This window comes from Phoxinus phoxinus (genome assembly GCF_949152265.1).
Source record: "Phoxinus phoxinus genome assembly, chromosome: 3".
NCBI lineage: Eukaryota > Metazoa > Chordata > Actinopteri > Cypriniformes > Leuciscidae > Phoxinus > Phoxinus phoxinus.
In genome coordinates this window covers 16,746,591-16,768,415 of record NC_136878.1, presented here as the reverse complement: position 1 = coordinate 16,768,415, position 21,825 = coordinate 16,746,591, and the positions used below count along the sequence as shown (strand labels likewise).

The 21,825-nt window shown below is 38.1% G+C and overlaps 1 protein-coding gene across 2 annotated transcripts; it reads left to right on the top strand.

Moving 5' to 3' along the window:
* The first annotated feature begins 963 nt into the window (after positions 1-963).
* Positions 964-17,397, top strand: LOC306995771 (dual specificity testis-specific protein kinase 2). Of its 2 annotated transcripts, XM_079607666.1 has the most exons (10): positions 967-1,233; positions 1,700-1,803; positions 8,359-8,552; positions 9,217-9,338; positions 11,312-11,360; positions 11,931-12,080; positions 14,835-15,002; positions 15,112-15,195; positions 15,328-15,414; positions 15,546-17,397. In XM_079607666.1, the coding sequence occupies exons 2-10, from the start codon at positions 1,773-1,775 to the stop codon at positions 15,645-15,647; spliced, it is 987 nt and encodes a 328-aa protein (XP_079463792.1). In that variant the 5' UTR covers positions 967-1,233; positions 1,700-1,772; the 3' UTR covers positions 15,648-17,397. The 2 variants fall into 2 exon arrangements, with proteins under 2 accessions (XP_079463793.1, XP_079463792.1); XM_079607667.1 differs by lacking the exon at positions 1,700-1,803 and having other exon boundaries at positions 964-1,233.
* The last annotated feature ends 4,428 nt before the right edge of the window (positions 17,398-21,825 follow it).

Here is a 21,825-nt window from a genome sequence, read left to right as displayed (position 1 = left end):
GGTGCGTAATTTATACAGACGGGGGCGCTATTTCCCTAATAATAGCGAGCGGAGGAAATGCAGTGAATATTTAGACTAATTGAAAGGTTGTAGGCCTATGCCTAAAAGGTTGTAATCCAGATAGTAATTTGCTATATTGTCCAGTTAATTGACCTCTCAGTACACAAAGCTATAATTTATTTGTATAACGAACGATTCGTATTAACGAAGCAGAAATCTGTCGTCACTTTCTTTTACATTTAGGCTACCGCCTGGCCTGTAGTAGCCTACCGTGTGTGCCTGGAAATCAGCTGTTCAAACATAAACACACTTTTTTGCGGCTTTCTTAAAAAGAAACACACACACACCACACACAATGGAAAAGTAAATTTGGACTGTTTAATTAGATGCAAAGCGCTGAATTGTGTTTGTTGCTGTGATATTACAGTTAATTATTCGAATTTATTTCCAGCTGCTGATTCTAAAAACTTAGTGAGGTGTTGTAGGATAGACAACGGGCAACATCATGTTTTGCAACATCAACGGATTGTTCACTTTAGCAAGGCTATACTGATGTGCTTCGAACGAATCACTGAACGAATCAGTGTGTTTAGGCTGGCTAGCCTAAAGCGACTTGGATCTCCTTCAACAAATTTCGTTTTGTAAAATAAACTAATTTAAAGTAGGCATGAAACGGAAGTTGAGATTGTCATTTCATTTGTCAAGTCACCTTTATTTATTTTTTAAATTAGCCTAATGGAGTTGACACGTTAACGGTCTCTTAGATTTGTATAGCCTACACGCAAATGGTCACAAAATTAGTCTGTTTGGTCAGGTGAAGAGATGAACAAGATTCGAGTCATTGAACAAAATCACACCACTAGTTCAGTTCTGAGTAAGCAGCTCACTGGTTTTGAAGCAGCAGCATGGAACAGGTGGGTGGGGCTGAACGTAACAATTATGACGTCATGGCAACTGGCTCCCACTACATTCAGCCCAGCCCATTAAACATAGACCGCTTTAAACCCTGTTAAGCAGTTGTAAGTCTGAAGGAGGGCGGGTTCGCTGTATTTGAGGATTGTCGGGTTGAGTGACGGTAAATGGACTCATCCAAGAACAGAAGCGCAGTAGCAAGTGATGCCGTTTGTCTCCGACTAGAACTTGTAGGGGGGTTGTAACGTTAGTCGATTTTGATCGCTGAGCAATAAATCAGTCAGCAGTAGCGGAGGTGAAGACGCCGGGGTGCTTTTTGCTGTGAGTAAGAGATTGATTTAAATCGAGTGCTACTTCTAGGATGTATGCACCTTGATTATTTTCCTACTGTGTGTGTGTGTGTGTGTGTGTGTGTGTGTGTGTGTGTGTGTGTGTGTGTGTGTGTGATTATAATAAACTAGGCTACACGTGCACATGTTTAAAACATTTCTGCTTGTTAACAACCGCATCTTGGTCCATGCATCCACCCACTCATCCGTCTGTCATTTTCATGTTCTCATTTAAATGTTGACTCATAATATGATGCGACAGTTATGTGCACCAAGAGCTAGCCTTACAGAGCTCTCTCATTGTGGGATGTGATTTTACACTTTATCAGAGTTTGTTGCATTTAAAATGTCATGTCGGTTCAGTGTGCTGTTTCTATGTCCTTGCTGATTCTGTTACATTTCTATGTTTTGTGTGTCTCTGTTCATGGTTGCTTCTATGTGTGTCCCTTTTCTTATAGCTTCTGTCATATAGGCACTTCCCAGCTTGTCTGTGTTTTGAGCTCCGGCGGACACCTCTCCACCCACCTCAAGATGCACATGAATAGCTTATTAAACCAGTGCAGTAAGTAACAATACTATAGGAATTAATCAGTTTTATAAAAAATACTGTACACGGCTAGTTGTCCTTAAAAACATGCTGCTACTCTGTACACCTGCATGTGTCATGAAGAACAGGTTTTCTGCTTTGCTCTGCCTAATGTATTCAATAGAGAGGTTTGATAATCCTCACTTGACCTTTCTCCTCTCCGTATGGCTGGGAATAAATTAGTGGATTCACGTTGAGAATGTCATGAAGAGAATTAATCAGAATAGATGTTCCCAGAGCTTCTAGTGACGTGCTCTAGAGTTGAAGTCTTGTGACATGTCAGTGTCTCATTACCAGAGGTGGACAGTAACGAAGTACATTTACTTGAGTACTTAAGTAAATTTTTTGAGTATCTGTATTTAACTTGAGTATTATTTTTTTCTGGAAACTTTTTACTTTAACTTCACTACATTTGAAAGACAAATATCATACTTTTTACTCCACTACATTTCTGTCAAGGTCCTTGAGTAGAAAGTAGTAACGTCAGGGATGATTTTGGTTGCAGGGGTTGCATTTTGGTTGGAAATAAAAGTCTGGTTGACCACGTCAGAACTCGACTGATGTTGTCCAAAGTTGGAGATTAACGTCAATCTGACATTGGATTCTGACATTAACCTGATTTTTATTTTCAACATTGGTTTTGGTCTTCTAAATGCAAATGTTGTCATTGTTTTGGAGCACTCTAGCTTATAGATAATAGTAAGGCTAACATATTCACTAAACGGCAAAAAATTGAGAACAGCCATTTGGGTGTCCGAAACCATTGTGATGTTTAAATAAATGTGATATTGATATGAGGGTAGGCAGGCATATATTCAGAGGCATAATCTACTGTAAGTATTACATGCAACAATAATAAAACAATACATTGAAATTTACTTTTATACAGTACTTAAGTAGAAGTACAGAAGTACTCATTTTTAATAGTACTTAAGTAAAAAATCTGTCTTTACAACTTTTACTTGTAACGGAGTAATATTTGACCAGTAGTATCTGTACTTTTACTCGAGTAAGGAAGTTGTGTACTTTGTCCACCTCTGAGTGTTTCAGACAAGACGACAGTGCAATAGAGTGCCATCAGGTTAACATATAGCCTAGTTATTGTCTGTTGTACTCCACTATTTTTATTCTTGAGTTTATATCTTTCGGTCTGTGCCCTCCTGTTGACATAGCTGAGATCCTCCCTGCCCTTTGGTGTGTGAGACAGGAAAACATAGCTTTCCTCCCTCCATCTCCTTCCAAAAGTGTACTGCCCAGTCCCGTCTCTCTCCTATAAAACAGCAAAGGAAAGGACTGTTCGAAAAAGTACTTCCTTCTGTACTTATACCACTCTGTATACTGTCTTATTTGTCTTTACTAAGTGCAGCATAGATGTATGTAGATTGATGCTTGAGCACAGAATCGTGACGCGCAAACATGTGATGCTGTTAGAGTCAGAAGTCAAAGTCAAGGGTAGACTAACAAAAAGAAGCCAACCTCAGAAGATAATTGCTTTGATTTAAGGAAGTACGTGGTGTTTATGTTGATCAAACCTTGAGATGTGCTTGGAGACCAGTTGCATACACGACATAAGTTTCTGTGATCTGAATCCTTCTGATAAAGAGTGGTGCTCGCCACTATGATATGTAGTATACAAGCAACAGCAATTACATGCATGTTATATATTATCGTTCAAATGTTTGGGGTCAATACGTTTATTTATATTTTTTTATTGTTTTGAAAGAAATGTATACTTTTATTCAGAGGACATTAAATTGATCAAAATTGACAGTTAAACACTGTTACAAAAATCTATTTCATATTATGTGTTATTTTGAACTTTCTATTCATCAAAGAATCCTGAAAAATATTTCCTTAAAAATATTAAGCAGTCATAAGCAACATTAAGGGTAAAAAAAATATTTATTGAGCACCAAATAAGAATATATGAGAATGAATTCTGAAATTAGAATTTAAATCATTTACAAATAAATGGTAATAATATTTCACAATATTACTTAATTTATTTTTTATTAAAAAATTGCAGCCCTTGTGAGCATAATAAACTAATTTTAAAAACATTTAAAAAAATCTTACCAACACTAAATTTGAACAATAGTGTATGATGCCTAATCAAAATACCTAATATGTAGTTATTTAGGCCTAGATTTTGAATTGTTTTTAGTGTATGAGCAAAATCATTCTTCTCTCATCACAGATTTGTTTTCATAGTAGCGGAGCCTTTCCATGCTTATGCTTAGATACTATACATCACTGATACCGTATAGTTCAGCAGATATACTGTAAGCTTCACTGGATCAGTTATTTTGTCACTGTTTGCAAATGCAGCCTGTTAGGCAGCAAATCATTGTGACAAAGCAGTCTCTGTTCAGTCATTATTAGGAAACTAGATTTATCTTGCTGTTCCTTTGATTGATTTTTTTTTCCCCAGACAGGTGGGCTCCAGTCTTAACGAAATCATTACGACTAGTCATCGCACCTAAATTGCTTAAAAAATTGAGTTTGTGCGTGCACAAATGTGAGTTTGATCAATTCAACATCCTGCATTTGGACACGCAGAAACCAGTGCTCCCAAAACTCCAAGAAAAAAACAGACAGGCAGAGATGGAAAAGAGAAAAACATCAGTAAGACTTTTGACATTTTTGATGTTTGGTATGCCACTGTGCTGAATGTTGTTTTCGGTAGAGAGAGAGAGAGAGTGGGAGAGAATGTGAGGGGGAGATCTCTGGAGCGACGCCAAAGCTCTCTCTTCTCCAACAGATTGAGTCTGGAACAGACTTCAGCTTCTGCCCCTGCAGTTCACACCAATCCCAGCAGCCACATGAGAAAACCGTGTGCGGAGAGAGGGAGAACTTGTCGTGATGTGGACTAAAAGAATGCAACAAAAACAAATACATGGCATGTTGTGCGTAGACGCTTATTATGGTGTGACTATGGACAGCATGAAGCGATTTACTTGGTGTGAATTTCATGACTTGACTCGCATGTTCTTATAGCGGTTTCTTATCTCTGTTCTGGCCTAGGCTTTTCCGAGAATGTTCAGGACTTTGTTTCGTCCCTTTTCTCATGTTACTCCTGCTTCTGACCTTTTCTTACGGCATATTCTATCCTTCAAAACCAAAAAATAAGATCAGTGTTATTGTTAATTATAATTTTTAAATGGTTTTCATTAATTGAAATGATAAATCTTAGATAAAACCTAAAATTAGAAATCTTGGCTTGGCATCTAACTGTAATCTAATTTTAAGTATTACATTACTAAGACTGAAATAAAAAAATAAGTTAAAGATAAATATAAAAATGACAATGACAGACTTACTGAAAATGAAAATGAAAAACATAATATTTTAAATAAAATGTATTCTTATAAAAAAATTATATTAATAAAGGTATTTAAATGATGATAAAAAACACTAGATATTAGGATCACAAATATTTTTATTAACCAACACCTGACCAATTAAGAAATCTAACTGCATGCAAAGTAATTAATGTCTAGTTGGTCATTAAAGTGACTAACATCTAAATTCAGGCATTTTTTTTTCTAAATTCATATTATTTTGTAACATTTAAAAAAAAAATTAGATGTACTTTATAGTATTTAAAAATTTCTAGTCGTTTGTAGCTTCTACATAGTTAATTTGGGCATATTACTGCATGCTGAAGCATTAGTGTTCCTGTAAAAGTAAGTTGAGGGTCGGTTTCCTCTCGTGTGCATGTGAAGGCAGGTTGCGGGCTTCATGATGGCATCCTGTGACGTGCTGCGTGCTGTGTAAACTTTGAGTCAATGTCTCCTTTTGACCCGCATATTTCACAAACCCGGAGTCTCCTGTACGAGGGGAGGGCAGACGTTAGCTGCCGCTTAGATAGCGGCTGTTTCCTCCCAGAGTAAATGGGAGGTTGAAACCACTTCCTTTAGTGAATTTTATCACTGTAATGTTAACTTGTGGTTTGTCTAAAACTAAATCAGCTTGCTTGAACTCCAGTGGAGATGTCCGCTGTTATAAATCAGTCTGTACTAGGATGATGCTTCAACTTGCACCTTGGTGCAAAAACATGCTTTTCACCAGAAGTTATGTTTATTTATTTGATTATTGTCATTATTTTCTGAATGTACCATGTACTCAAACTTCAATTGAGGTCTGATGTCAAAAATAGTGAGTCTGTAAGCGTACACAAAAGCTTTTGAGGAACCTCCAAAAGTCTGAAGTCACTCTTGAAGTCTTTTATTTATCATTCGGGTGAATGGTGGATTGAAGAGACGAGTTAGGATTGCACTCTAAGCATTTTGCTTTTTATTGAGGTTGTAAAACTGAAAGGGCTGTGATTGTGTTTCCAGCAGCAGACGCACAAAGACTGCATGTGTGCGCTGTACCCTTGATGAATACCGCTAGATGATTCCCGCTTAAGTGACAAAGCCCGGCGGGTTGTGTAAGCGTGCCACTCAGTGCTGTTCCCCGGCAGCATCATTGGGCTGGCATGACAGTCCCCATTGACTTCAACGCCCCACTTTATTCTCAGTGTCTCCCCAACATGGAAATACTGATGCATTAATTCTAGACCCCAGATATTATATGAACCAAGAGTGAACTGACACTAGTGCTGTTGATGGTGTTTTTAGATATTACAGGTGTGTATATCAAGTTGGAGAGTACTTGTTTTACTTGAGTTATGCTGTGTAGTATATCATTATTATAATCTTTTCTTCGTTAGGGTATTTGCCGAATTTGCTCAACCTCACAAGAAAACCACAGTAATGTGTGACAATGTCTATTTCGTGTTGCAAATATCCTGTGTGGGTTTAAAGTCAGACTTCCAACCTATTCAGTATACAATATATAAGTTTGTATGCTCTTCAAGGCTGCATTTATTTGTTAAAAGTACAATAAAAACAGTGATATTATGAAACAAATAACTCTTTTCTGTTTTTTTTTCTGAGTTTTTGGCAGCCATTGCTCCAGTCTTCAGTGTTGCACTTTAGAAATCATTGTAAAATGCTCATTTGGTGCTCAAGAAACATTTCTTGTTATTGCAGTTTTGCGGCTTAATATTTATGGCGGAATTGCACAAAAAATGCAGTGTTGTTTTGGTGAATAGAGTTCAAGTGAACTAGCCTGGGTTTCCCCAGACTGCCTTTGCGCAGCGTGATTTTATTCTCGCTGAAAGGCAGTCTGGAAACCATGGACCTGATTTTCGCCTCGTTTAGGGAACCAATCACAGAACGGGGAGGGAGCAGCAAGACGATGACGACATCTTTGCGACACAACTAAGCAGTTTGTTTATATCTATGGAGTCAACATGGCAGCAGACGCGAAGCTACCTTTTGATGCAGCCTTATATATTGTTCTAAGTAGTTTAGATCGCAATTTTATTTAGAAAAAAGAGCAGCGTTTGGCGTTAAACCATTTCTCTACATACGTCATCTGGTATAATGGAAACGATTGGCTATGAGCTACGTACAGGCGCATTTGATAGACATTCTTAGCACCCAATAAACGGCGCCGGGCATTCGTAAACCACGCCTCAAATACGAGAAAATGCACATTTAGTTCCCAGACCCAAGTCTCAACGAGAATTGGGTCTGGCGTTAGCCAGGCTACAAGTGAACAGCAATTATCTGAAATAGAGCTCATTTGTAACATTATAATTGTCTCTATTCTTGATAAAAGTATTAATTTCTCACAGAAAAATCTCACTGACCTCAAACTTTTGAGCGGTACATTACATCGTTTAAAATTCGTCTTACATTTACGATAGGCAGTTAAAGTGAAAATCAAAATTGTAATTTATTCATCTTCAAATTGTTCAAAACCCATGTGTATGCTTTTATGCAGTTAAACTCAGCAAAGTGTCAATGGGGTCCAAAAACGATATACTGTAAAACACCATACCATCTGTGGTCACTGTATTCTTTCACTCTATGAAAAGATCAGACTACATTCTTCTAAATATCTCATTTTTTTTGGTTTACAAAAGAGTTTGGAGTTACAAGAAGATGAGTAAATGATGACAGAATTTTCACTTTTGTGTGAACTAAATGTATCTCAATGAGTCTCAGCAGTAACACAAATTGTAAGTTGTTGATGTCTCATTTGTGTTTTGATCAAGAACAATCTGTCTTTCACCTGCATGAATCCTTATCTGCATGCTGTCCATGGCTATTTTAAGACATCGTTCTTCTGTCACTTTTATACCCCGCCACAGCAGGCGAGAGCCTTCCTACTCATTGAGCTAATCCAGTTCTCACTGTATGAGCTTCAAACCGAGAGCTTCACTTTCATCCATAAACACACACTGCTTCCTTTAGAAACCAGCTACTAATTCTTTTGCAGTTTAAGCTTTGCGCTTGATAAATATTTAAAGAGGCATTTCACAAAGAATTCTTTGATTTAAAAAATTACAGGTTTTTCAGTAAATTTTAGACTTTTTTTTTTTTACCATCATATTCTAACGCTGAATTGGCTTTAAGCACTCCTTGTGGAAAGCTTTGGTGTTTCTCTCAACACTTTGTGTGTGTGTTCGGTTCTCAGCGGAGATCTCCAGGATGTGTGAGGTGGACGTTTCGTCTGAGCCCACCAGCCCGACGCTGTATAGAGAGTCTTCTGATACATACTGCCATGTGGACCGCTGGCAGAAGCTACGCACGGCCGTCCGCAAGCTAGAGTTCTGGGAAAACTTTACACATGAGCTGATTGGCAGTGGCTTTTTCTCCAAGGTTTACAAGGTAATGCTCAAAATATCTTGAATCTGATGACATGAATCTGTCTGTGATTTGAAGTGCAGTAGGTGCTTAGAAATTTTGGCAGACATGAATTATCTGCTTAGTCCTTTAACACATTGTCCGTTGAGAATTATTCGCAACAACAAAAAACACAGTGTACAATTTTGACTACTTCATGCATATTGATTTATTTTGTTACTCCATTTTATTACATAATATTTTTCAGAATTCTATCATAAATGTTTTATAGTGAAGTCCATCAACAATAAATATGATAAATTCGACTTGTAATCCTCCTATTGTACTGCAGAAGGTCTCCCAGTGTGCGGTATATGTGTGTATGTTTTAATGGCACTCATACAGTGCAGTATTGTAGTCCTACTAATTAGGACATATTTGTCAGCTAGGCCCAGTTTGAGGTGGCCCTTGTGCCGAGTACACCATGCCCATTAATGGGTTCCTGATGAGTCCCTGCTGTGTAAATTACATAAGCGATGATTGCACAGCTCAACTGTCTCAGCAGTTCTGTCCCTTCCTGTATATAACACGGACGCTTTTCTCTTTGATTGTTCTGAGAGAGAGATCGGAATGTTTTAATACCTCTTTAGGATTCATTCCTTTCCCCTCTCTGTTTTTCATTTTACTGTCACTTTACTTTATTTTTCAGGTCATCCACAACAGCACACGGAAGGTGATGGTAGTAAAGATCTATAAGAATGATGTTGATCAGGACAGCATTGTAAGAGAAATCAGCCTTCTGCAGAAACTCTCACACCCCAACATAGTGAGGTATCCCTGAATTAATAACTTGCCATATACTGCACTCATTTTATTGAATCATGATATTATTATGATTTTTTGCTTCATCAGAATGGGATGACATTTGGTGGCTTTTGTCACACAACAAAAAATGTGTGATTCAGATATGTTAAAGGGTCAAAAACAAAAAGTCACACTTGGCCCCTTTGTGGTCAAAAATAGACATTGGAAATTAATGGGAAAGGAAATACAAAAAAAAAAATCTGCAAACTCAATGAAGATAATCCTTTGGTGGTACAACTTCAAATCAGCCACTGTTCAGAAAAAGTGCACTGCAATGAAGGGATGACACTCTAATACATCCAAATTAGACACATCCCCCTCACCCCAGACATGTATATGAACTAGTGCGACTATAACACGGAGCAAGTTTTCGGAAATGTGTGAAAAAAAAGAACAGCAAGGATGAGGTTAGACAAGAGTACAAAACAGACACACGTGCACACACACAAACTAACTTGCATACTCGCAGAGGCACACGCAATACACTGTTATACACACACAACTGAACTGGTGTGGCTGTGACACTATGGTAAAATTGAGCCACAAGACTCAAATAAGAGTTTGAAATCAGATCAGACCTAGATTGAATTCTGATGTTATGAGTTACAAAATGTCCTCCTCTGTGTTCAGGTTTGACTGTAGTAAAATGAATGCAAAAACTGACAATTGAAATTAACATAATAAAAAATTAATCTAAACCTTGACAAAAATGTCTAAGTATAAATCTAAATCCACAACTTCATAAAAAAATAAGTATTTATTTCTAAAAACCAAAAATAAGTTGCATTTCAAGGCTTGGGTCACTTTTGACCGAAGAAGCCAAGTGTGACCCCTAAACAAAGAGGGTTAAATAATATTTATAGCATATAACTATTGTCTACAGAAAGGATTTTAGTTTTATTTTGTTTACCCCTGACAAAGGTCTGTTGATATTTGGTTATTATATTTGCTTTCCATTCTCATTTATGTACACTGTGTATTTACATTACCAGTCAAAAGTTTAGACCCACTGGACTGATTGCACTGTATGCTATCTTAAAACCTATTAATCTATTCTAAAGTATTTTGCTTTAAGGCTTGCAATTAATTAATTATGAATCTTAATCTGACTTAAGAATTGTCTGTTTAAAATGCATCACAGGATGCACCTCATGAAGCTGGTTAGTGTGTGCTGTAATCTAGACAATTGAGGGCTACTTTGAAGAACCTAAAATAGAAGAGTTTTTTTTTTTGGCCATATCCATACTTCCATTTGTGGTTTCAGTTTTTTTTTTTTTTGCCTATACTATTATTTTGAAACTGTTGAAAACTGTAATCGTGAAGATTGAGTAGGTGTTTCGAAAACTTTAACTAGTATACATATATGACCATGTCATTAAAATGCAAGATACTATACAAGATTTTGAAGAATGAATTAGACAAGCCTGTTAAAGGTTAGAAGGCACACCCCAAGCCCTTTCCAGCACAGCACGGTTATACTGCTATTAATCCTGCACTGTGACGTGTGTTTGTCTAAGAAATCTCAGAATGGCTTTTATTCCCAGTGCGTTATGGAAGGACAGAGCCATATTCAAAACTGCCTGTAAAGTTGAGATAAATTAACACTGCACAGTTACTGCCAGCTGTCATCACCATATTACAGATGACAGTCATGTTGACCCATGAACAGAACTGCTGAAGCAAATGAGGTCACCGTGACTGTGAAATATTACATTTACCCATGTTCATTGCTCCACTGATTCATGGTTCTCTATTAGTGATGACAAATGAAAGCTTGAACATAATTCTTTTTTACTCAAAGTAACTTTCCATTTCTATACAATAGTTGTGCATTTGAAAAATTTTGGACTGTCTTTTAACTTGCTCAACATTGCAATTTTAGGGAACTTGTCATGCTGATGGCTCGTAACCTTCTTTTTCATCTCTTTTTTCTTCTTCAGGTATCTGGGTATTTGTGTCAAAGAGGACAAGCTGTACCCAATTCTGGAGGTGAGATCTCCATCTTAGCCTCAAAATTAAAGTTTGTTTCTCAGTTTGAATTTATTTTATGCATTATATTGTGCTTAGAATTGTCCCAAAGATGTGATGCTTTGTAATTGCACATGTGATTTGCAGATGTTTATCAGGGCTCAACAATGTTTTTTTTCTGCTTTATCTGCCAATTTTGTATGTATATGTATAAAAATATTAAATATTTTAGAAAATATTTATATTTTGCCATTTACTACCAATAATTAATCACATATTAGATACAGCCAATTAAATGTTAGATATTGAAAAATAATGAATAAATAATGAATATAATGCAACATTTAATTATTAAATAAGCTTCCATTTAAATGAGAAATCAAACACCAAAGTTCTACAGATGAAACAAATAGAGCTAAAGAGTGGAAAATATTTAGTTTTATATAACCTTTACCTTTTATTTTATTTTTGTATTACATCACGTTACACTGGCCCCAGAGACATCCTTGTTGTTGAGACCTGCTCAAAACTATAAGAATAAAAGTGAGCGTATATTTGTTTCTTTCCCTCACTGACTTTTTCTCTTGACAGTATGTCAGTGGAGGATGTTTAGAGGAGCTGTTGGCCAGGAAAGACGTGCCTCTGTGCTGGAGAGAGAAAGTTGACCTGAGCTCTGACATCACCAGAGGGATGATTTACCTCCACTACAAGAACATCTATCACAGAGATCTGAACTCTAAGGTACAGGAGGGCTCTTAATCGCAATCATCTTTAGTGACGAACACACTGTACATATAAAATGAGAACGGAAAGCATAGATAATATAACCGAACCGCAATCATCGGATCTCAGAGAATTGTTGTCTAGTCTTTGCATGGAATTTTCCCCTGAGAAATACAGCAGACATAGATGTTTGCGTCAGAGTGTCATTGGTTGCCAGGATTCACAGAAGTGCTCACCAAACCTGGGGTGAAGGGCGAGGCAACAAGGCCAGTCCATTGTGATGGTAATAAACTCTCCCACTCAGTCTTTCTCTCTGTCACACACACACACACACGCACACACACACACACACACACACACACACACACACACACACACACACACACACACACACACACACACACACTCTCTCCCCAACCCTTACCATCTAATTTGAAAATGCACAAACAGTGTATAGGCTCGCAGATCCCTCCCCCCCTTTTTTTGTTTTTACCCTTGTCTCTGTGCCACTGCCTATTTGTTAGCCATTCAGATATGAACAATGAGCAAACAAAAATGCCAGCCACACGATTTACACAACCGTGACATCTAGCACGTCAGTTAGAGGGATCATCGATTGGTTTCCACTGCTCTGCAGTTGCTATTTGACATAGAATTTGGTATGACTGTGGGAAGATGTCAGAAAATAGAAGCTATTAAAGTTGACTGCTTCCCTAAAGCTGGTGTTTTAAGAGCTTGTGGAACACAAATTTAGAGGAGGTGAAAGGGTTCATCCTGCTGAATGGCACAAAATGTTACAGAACTACAGGATTTAAATACGAGATCAAACATTTGCAAAGAGATTCATATGCATATTTGTTAGAAATACACAAATACATGTAAGATAATAAAACATTTAATATGTCTGTACAGTGCTTAACAAATGTATTAGTTTATTTATTATTTATTATAAAATGTATTTATATTTTTATCATATATATATATATATATATATATATATATATATATATATATATATACATTTATTTATTTATATAACTTTTTTACTGTTTTTTTTTTTTTTTTCATTTTTTTTTTTCATATTGACTCAAACAACCTCAGTACTTTTCTTTTAAACCCACCCATTATCTGCACAGCCAAAGGGTGTTGCAACACTTGGCATATGCATGAGCTACTGTTCTAAATTTGGAGGCTTCTAGGCTCAGGGCTGTGCTTGGAGTTTTCTTAGTCCTATAATCATAGGTCAGTTTTTTGGATGGAGGTTTAGCTGAGGTTTCTAATTCGATCCAGATGCAGAACTTACTGTTTGATCCATCAGCACTTTCTGCTCCAAGATTCCCACTGGTCTTATGTAACGTCTCGGTTGTACCTGGAGTCCCCTTACTCTGGTCAGCTTCAGTGTCTCCTCATTTGCCTTTCCTCTAAAATAACAGCCCATTTTTATTATAACCACAATAATTTTGTTTTAAACTGATATTCAGACCAAATGGTTTGCTTGTAGGCATGACACATCATCGCTAGAGACCATTCAAACTGAAAGCGAGGTATAACATTGCATATTGGTACCCCAGGGGTGTTCGAGAGATGGAGGAGAGGAGTTGTAGGTGGTCCAGACCCTTCGGCGAGGTACAGGGTCAGCTGAATAATTCATTAAACGGAGACGGTGATGATGAGGAACATCTTTCATTTGAGCCTGGGAGTTTTGCTTCCGCCGCTAGGCACATGCTACAGATAATAAAGAACAAAATGGCTGTCATGTATCCTATTTATGTTTTAATGCATAATTTAACTTGAAAATGCATTTGATCTGTATTGCATTTACATGGTTTGCGTTGAAACTAAAAGTCCACAGACAAGTCAGTCTGCACAGGTTCAAACTTTAAGTTTGTGTTTATTTAGAAAATGTGTTGCCATATTAAAATAACACATTTATATGCATTTAGATTTTGGAAATGCCGTGTAAGAGTTTTTGGAGAAGATTGAGAATGAGTCATGAAACTTTATGCTAGTTTTTGCTGCCCCCTTTTGGCAGTGAAGAAAAACACTCACTTAAAATTATTCTGTTACCCAAGATGCTTGTTTAAAAATGTAAACATTTAGTTTTTCCTTGCTATATCTGGTATATTTGATTTTAAATAATTTAATGACATATATGACCTAATTTAAAGGAAAGTTAATATTAATTCATAACATACAATTATTTATTAGCAAATATATTGCCATGTACTCTATTTTGTTAAAGTTTGAGGTCTTTAAAGAAATTAATACTTTTATTCAGCAAGAAAGCATTAAATTGATCAAAAGTGACTGTAAATATATTTATAATGTTACAAAAGATTTCTGACTCAAATAGATGCTGTTCTTTTTAACTTTGTCCTGAAACAAAATATGTAAATAATAAAAATAAACAATATGAAGCAGCACAACTATTTCCAACATTGATAATAATAATAATTTTTTCTTGAGCACCAAATCATCATATTAGAATGATTTCTGAAGGATCCTGTGACACTGAAGACTGGTGGCAAAGCTATATTTTCAGCAGCATTACTCCAGAGGAATAAATTACATTTTAAAATATATAAAAATAGAAAAGTTATTTTAAATTGTAGCAATATTTGACTAATATTACTGTATTATACTTTGACTGTATTAAATCTGAACAAATGCTACTGAATTTTTACAATCCTAAAAGTGAAAATAAATGAATGGTAATAGACTAAAAAGAGAGAAAACTGAAGCATACTAAGTGTATGTTTGTGTCTCCCACAGAATTGTCTAATAAGGGTGACCACGAGGGGCAGAGAAGCGCTGGTGACTGATTTTGGTCTGGCTCGAGAGGTGGTCGAACTTCCTGCAAAGGACAGGAAGCTTTCACTCGTGGGCTCCGCCTTCTGGATGGCCCCTGAGATGCTGCGCGGGGAGCCCTACGACCGCAAGGTGATGACTCAAAAATGGCAGAACGAGATGTGAAATTGTGCTCCGGTGAACACTGTGTTCTAAAGCATTGGTTGTTCTCGCTTGATGATTTTGCTTTATGTAATGTTAGGTGGATGTGTTCTCTTTTGGAATTGTTCTGTGTGAAATTCTGGCTAGGATCCCAGCAGACCCAGAAATCCTTCCAAGAACACGGGTGAATATAAATAGCGTTATTGACACGATTGAATGCCACATCCAGTATCAGAAGCACATAAAAAAAAATGTTTTCATAAAATCTATCGTCTCTGTATGCATTTATCATTGTGTGTGTGTGTGGGTGTTGCAGGATTACGGCCTGGATGTGTCAGCATTCAGGAAAATGGTCAGTGGGTGTCCTCAGCATCTTTTGGAGCTGGCAGCCAGCTGCTGTCTGGTAAGTGACCTTTTGTGTATATAAAAATGGACACTCATTTCCTCTATCAGTTATGCTTAAAAGCTAACAAACCCTGTTCCCTGGCCTGGAAAAGGATGTTACCATCTGAACGTCTGTTCTGTCTCATGCAGATCGAGGCTTTCCGGAGACCCTCTTTCACAGAGCTTCAAGACGAGTTGGGTGAAATTGCTGAGACTTTGGAGACTGCTGGCACTGATCTCACCACAGGCTGATCTGCGGCACAGCCTCGGGTTTCCCATCAGCCCTGCAAATGGACTTAGACTTAAGCACAACGACAAATGCAGCAGAACTGCAGATTTCTCTCTGGGCTGTTTGCATTGAAAGAGCAAAAGGTCTCTATTTATTATGAACGTTCTGCAAGTCACAGATGGCCTACACTTCAACTTTAGCACAGCTGTCCATGGTATACTATTACTATTATATCGCACAGTGTATATATATACTAAAAGAAATGTTGTATCAGGTTCCAGCTAAAGTCTTTAGCTGTTTGCGGTGTCATTTACAAAGCTACAGATTTTCAAACAAATTGCTATTTCTGTTTTGCACATCTGTTAGATTTAAAAACAACCCTAAATTAGGTTCTGAGGCTTAAGATAATCAATAATAAAAGGACTAATTTGAGGGTCACAAGTTTTAAATAACTAAATAATATTTTCATAGATTTTAGTAAATCTATACATGATCAGTATCAATTAAATTGTACACGAGAAAGTAATTTTATAAGTATTTTGGTACCAGTTGCCTGAAAAGGAAAAAAGTGCATTTGTATTGCTGACTCATATAATTGATATATTAGAAAAGTGACGTGTGTACCTTTCTTTTTGTAAGCAATTTGTACAGAATCAAGCACTCATCACTTGTGGGTTTGCCTCCATTGTGAGCTGATCTTTTGGAAATTGTCCAGAACTCACCAGTCACCACAGGATAAGGCCCATTTCCTGCCTTAAAGGGCTTCGGTGTTGCTGTTCTCTATTGTAGTGCTCTCATTTGGCTGAGTGTTTGAGGAACCTTATCTTTTTTTTCTTTTTCTTTTGCAACACCAAAACGAAGCTCAAGTGTTCATTCTTCTTTGCCATGTGTTGTGAATTTCAGTACTCGTACCAGAAGTGTGAGAGGATACTAAGCCAACTCCAATTGACAGTGATATCAAACACTTGACATTTCTCTTAAAACAACTTGACATAATATGGTCATATGGGCTCTAACTAAATTGTGATTTGTGCAGAAATCAGGAAAAAAAATAACTCTCATTTTGAAATCAATTATCGAACCAACTTGGCAATGTTGGATTTTTTTTTTTTTTTTTTTTTTGCATTTTAATTTCTAATATTGGTAACGCCTTTACAATAAGGTCTCATTTGTTAACATTAGTTAATGTATGAACTAACTTGAACTAACAATGAGCAATGCATTTGTTACAGTATTTATTCCTCTTTGTTAATGTTAGTTAATACAAATCCAACTGTTCATGTTAGTTCACAGCGTATTAATAAATGTTAACAAATACAACTTTTGATTTGAATAATGTATTAGTACATTTTGAAATCAACATTACTTTTACAGCGTTTAGTAATCTTGCATAGTTATTGTTCATTGTTAGTTCATGTTAACTAAAGTAGTTAACTAATGAAAGCCTATTGTAAAGTGTTACCTTAATAGTTAAAAGTAATAGTTAAAATAAAAGTTCTGCTCAGCTGTTATTTCAGTTTTCACTCATTATGCTTTTAGATGCCTGTAGTTTGCCTCTTGAACATTGTTCAAATGAACTTTAACAAAAGTCTGTGCCTCATTAGAGGAAGCTTGACTTGAGAATCTTGTCCAATGTCATGCTAACCTCATATCTGATGTCTGTATAGTCTGAATCTTTCTGCAGTTTGTATTGTTTTTGTAATGAAGTACAAAGAGGAAAGGAAGCATATGTGAATGGTGTGTATTTTTCAAATAAAGCCATTGAAAATCTACAGGTCTTGTCTACTGATAAATTTAGTCAAGTTAAAAAAAAGTTAGCATCAGAATTTCATAAGAGCTAATGAAAAGACGGGATAAGTTGGACTGGCGCTCTCTGCCTGATTGAAGTTGACGTATAAGAAACATTTGTGTAAATATTATTGGATAAAATGCACTTTGCTTTCGTGTTTGGTTCCCTGGCAACTTTGTCGACTGTGTGGTCTTAAGATACCCAATGCTAATCGCGCTTCTTTGTGGCACCTGCTATCAAACAACGCAATGCAAATTATTTGAATAATCATGAATGACAATCAGTGCTTCAAGGGATCAATCTCTTTTATGTGATGCTGGGCTATTGAATTAATAATGCAGGTGACAGGATTAAGACTGCCATGGACTTTATCTTTATTAAATTAAACAGACCTGAGAGTTTGAACCATATAGGCTACTGTAAAAAAGAAAAAGAACTAAGAGTGCCGGTGTCCGTGCCGGGTTTCCATGCCGATGTCAGTGTCTGTACCAATGTCCGTGCCAATGTCCATGCTGGTGTCCGTGCCAGTGTCCATGCTGGTGTCCGTGCTGGTGTTCGTGCAATTGTCAGTGACAGTGCCATTGTCTGTGACCATGCCTATTGTCTGTGCCGATATCCATGACGGGGTCCGTGCCAATGCCGGTGTCAGTGCCGATGTCCATGCCGTGCCAATGGCGGTGTCAGTGCCAGTGCCCGTGCCAGTGTCCGCACCGTGCCAATGGTGGTGCCGGTGTCCGTGCCAGTGTCCTTGCTGAATTTCCATGCCGATGTCCGTGCCAATGCCGGTGTCCATGCCGGTGTCTGTTCCGATGTACGTGCCGGTGTCCGTGCCAGTGTCCGTGCCAATGGTGGTGTCCGTGCCAGTGTCCATGCGGGTTGTCCGTGCTGGTGTCCATGCCATTGTCGGCGACCGTGCCGTTGCTGCCGGTGTCCGTGCCAGCTTTCCGTGCCGGTGTCCGTGCCAGTGTCCGTGCCAATGGCGGTGTCTGTGCCGATGTCCGTGCCAGTGTCCGTGCCAATGGCGGTGTCTGTGCCGATGTCCGTGCCAGTGTCCGTGCCAATGGCGGTGTCTGTGCCGATGTCCGTGCCAGGTTTCTGTGCCGGTGTCCGTGCCGGTGGGGGGACATTAGTTTGGCTGTATTGCTCTGTATTGCCGTACCCCTAGTGTCATATTCTTATTGGTTGATTGTCTTGATTGTTCACAGGTGTTTCTTGTTATTCATTAGTCTTGGTGTATAAATAGCCCACATGTTTCCATCATATCTTGTCTAGTTTTGTTTGTGTAACCGCTGTTGTTGAGTATCATGTAACCAAGTCAAATTCATGTTTTTTTTTGTGTGACGGTGTGTCCATGTTGGTGTCCACGCCTGTGCTGGTGTCGTTGTGTCCGTGCCGCTGTCAGTGTCTGTGCCAATGTCCGTGTATAATTTATACAGAAGTCTATGTAGTGTTTTATTTTTATATTTGTTTATTTAATTTCTTTCTTGCTTCTGTTCAAAACACCTACTGAAAAAAAAAATAATGCACTGTTTATTTAATTTTTATATTATATGTTGTGTATATTTAATGTGTATCTTTGTTCTTATCTCTTAATAACAAAGAAGATAATGACAAAGGTTTTTTATCTCTAGCCACTTTGGCCTAAATGTCTACCATTCTTTTTTATTTTATATTATGTTACCTTGTAAGGCTCTGTTTTTAAAATGGGGACACTAGTTTGACATTAGTTTAATGCTCAGTCACTTGCAAAATAGTAAAACCAACATGAAAAAGAATTGTGATATAATCATGAATCGTGATTTTCCTGAAAAAATCATATGATATATTTTTGCCTTATCACTCACCCCTAGTTTGAACAGACATTATAATGGACATGTCTTGAGTGCTTTTCAGAGTTCTCCGCAGTCGTGTTTCTTTAGAAATAAAGAGTCATATAGAATCTCCGTTTGAATGTTATATCATTGCCTCTTTTCTCGCAGACATTAATTTTATGTGTAACCCCTCCACCCGGGTCCTTCTCACCCCGTTTCGAACCTGGGTCTCCGGCATGAGAGTCAGGCGTTCTAACAAGTTGACTAAAGACTGCAGCCCCTAGCGTCTGTCGCTAGAACGCCTATTGAGATCAGAGGAGTGAGGTTTACACGCACAGCAACTACTAGCTGGCCTCCGTTACACTCAACCCCCTAAACCTCACTCCCATCCGGGTCACGGCACCAATGTAACTCCTCCACCCGGGTCCTTCTCACCCTGTCTCGAACCCGGGTCTCCGGCATGAGAGTCAGGCGTTCTAACAAGGAGGCTAAAGACTGCAGCCCCTAGCGTCTGTCGCTAAAGTGCCTATTGAGATCAGAGGAGTGAGGTTTACACGCACAGCAACTACTAGCTGGCCTCCGTTACACTCACCCCCCTAAACCTCACTCCCATCTGGGTCACGGCACCAATGTAACCCCTCCACCCGGGTCCTTCTCACCTTGTCTCGAACCTGGGTCTCCGGCATGAGAGGCAGGCGTTCTAACAAGGAGGCTAAAGACTGCAGCCCCTAGCGTCTGTCGCTAAAGTGCCTATTGAGATCAGAGGAGTGAGGTTTACACGCACAGCAACTACTAGCTGGCCTCCGTTACACTCACCCCCCTAAACCTCACTCCCATCTGGGTCACGGCACCAATGTAACCCCTCCACCCGGGTCCTTCTCACCTTGTCTCGAACCTGGGTCTCCGGCATGAGAGGCAGGCGTTCTAACAAGGAGGCTAAAGACTGCAGCCCCTAGCGTCTGTCGCTAAAGTGCCTATTGAGATCAGAGGAGTGAGGTTTATACGCACAGCAACTACTAGCTGGCCTCCGTTACACTCACCACCCTAAACCTCACTCCCATCTGGGTCACGGCACCAATGTAACCCCCCCACCCGGGTCCTTCTCACCCTGTCTCGAACCCGGGTCTCCGGGATGAGAGTCAGGCGTTCTAACAAGGAGGCTAAAGACTGCAGCCCCTAGCGTCTGTCGCTAAAGTGCCTATTGAGATCAGAGGAGTGAGGTTTAAACTACTAGCTGGCCTCCATTACACTTGCACTCTTCATTTTGTCTTCACTTGACCTGTGTTTGTTTCCAGCTGTACCAAAACACTGAACAGATGTGAATGAATACATAAATAAACACTGACTTTTCTTCAGGTTTCTGTTGGTGGGCACTGGGCTTTAAAGCAGAGCATGTCTCTTTCCCTTGTTTTATCAATCCGTGATTTATGACTAGAAAACAAATTTACAAGCAATTTACACCATTTCAATCTATTGTACTGTCTCAGGGTGATTAGAATGTTATAAGATCAGATTTGTAATATTAGAAAGTTATTTTCTGGATGTCAATCATGTGTTTATGTAACTCCCAGTGTGCCTGTTTTTTCTGCCAAGCCCATGTTCATTTGTGTCAGTTTCTTTTGGCTGAATCTACTATGTGACTATTACACATAATTATCCTGAACAAAGACAACATCAGATACAGAGATAGAACATGCTGTTTTCACACAACAATCCCACAATACACTGCAACAAGCGAAGTGAAAGAATAAAATACAATCCAAGATTTTTAAAACACTATTTGTAGTGCATGGAGTTGCTGCCTATATCCAACATTAATGAGGTGCCATTACAGTTTTAGTGAGAAGTGACCCATATGGCTGCAGGCAGTGAAATAAAGCTCATCGGGTTTGGGAACAGAGCTTAAATCTAAATTAAGTCCAAAGATATATTGTTTACATATTTGTTCAGTTTGTCCAAAGAGAGGCATTAATAACAATCATAAATCGTTCAAAAATAGATTTATTTACAAATATGTCACCATTGCTAAGATCGGTAGTGACACAATCTGTCCGTTAGATGGCAGTGTCTTATCTGATTCACACTTACTCGCCACTTTAAAAGCAGTGACACTAAAAAGCGTTTTGGTGTCACTGCAGGGCAGGCGTTTAGGTTTCTACAAAAATATTACTTACAGCTGTTTCCAACATTGATAATAATATTTCTCCTGAAGGATCACGTGACACTGAAGACTGGAGTAATGGCTGTTAAAAAATCAGATTTGTTATTATCACGACTAAATAGACAATAAAATATTAAAATAGAAAAAAAGTTATTTTAAATTGTAATATTTTACAGCACGTTTTACTGTCTTTTTTTCTTCTTCATCATATAAATGCGGTCTTGGTGAGTATGAGACTTTCAAAAACATTTTTGAAAAATCGTACCTCAAAACTTTTGAAACTAACCTTACAGTTAAAATATTTTTTGGAAAACAAAATTTTCCAAAAAATGTATCTGCTTGGTCTAGCTAGCAGATACTTTTCATCCAAAGTTACAGTACATGCAGGGGGCATCTCTGGGCTGAATGTCTTAGTCGATCAGTGTAATGCTTTGTTTACT

Coding starts and splice junctions, on each gene's coding strand:
- LOC306995771 (XM_079607666.1), top strand. CDS start 1,773: ATGCACATGAATAGCTTATTAAACCAGTGCA. Junction 11,361..11,930: donor AGCTGTACCCAATTCTGGAG/GTGAGATCTCCA, acceptor TTCTCTTGACAG/TATGTCAGTGGAGGATGTTT. Junction 15,196..15,327: donor AAATCCTTCCAAGAACACGG/GTGAATATAAAT, acceptor TGGGTGTTGCAG/GATTACGGCCTGGATGTGTC.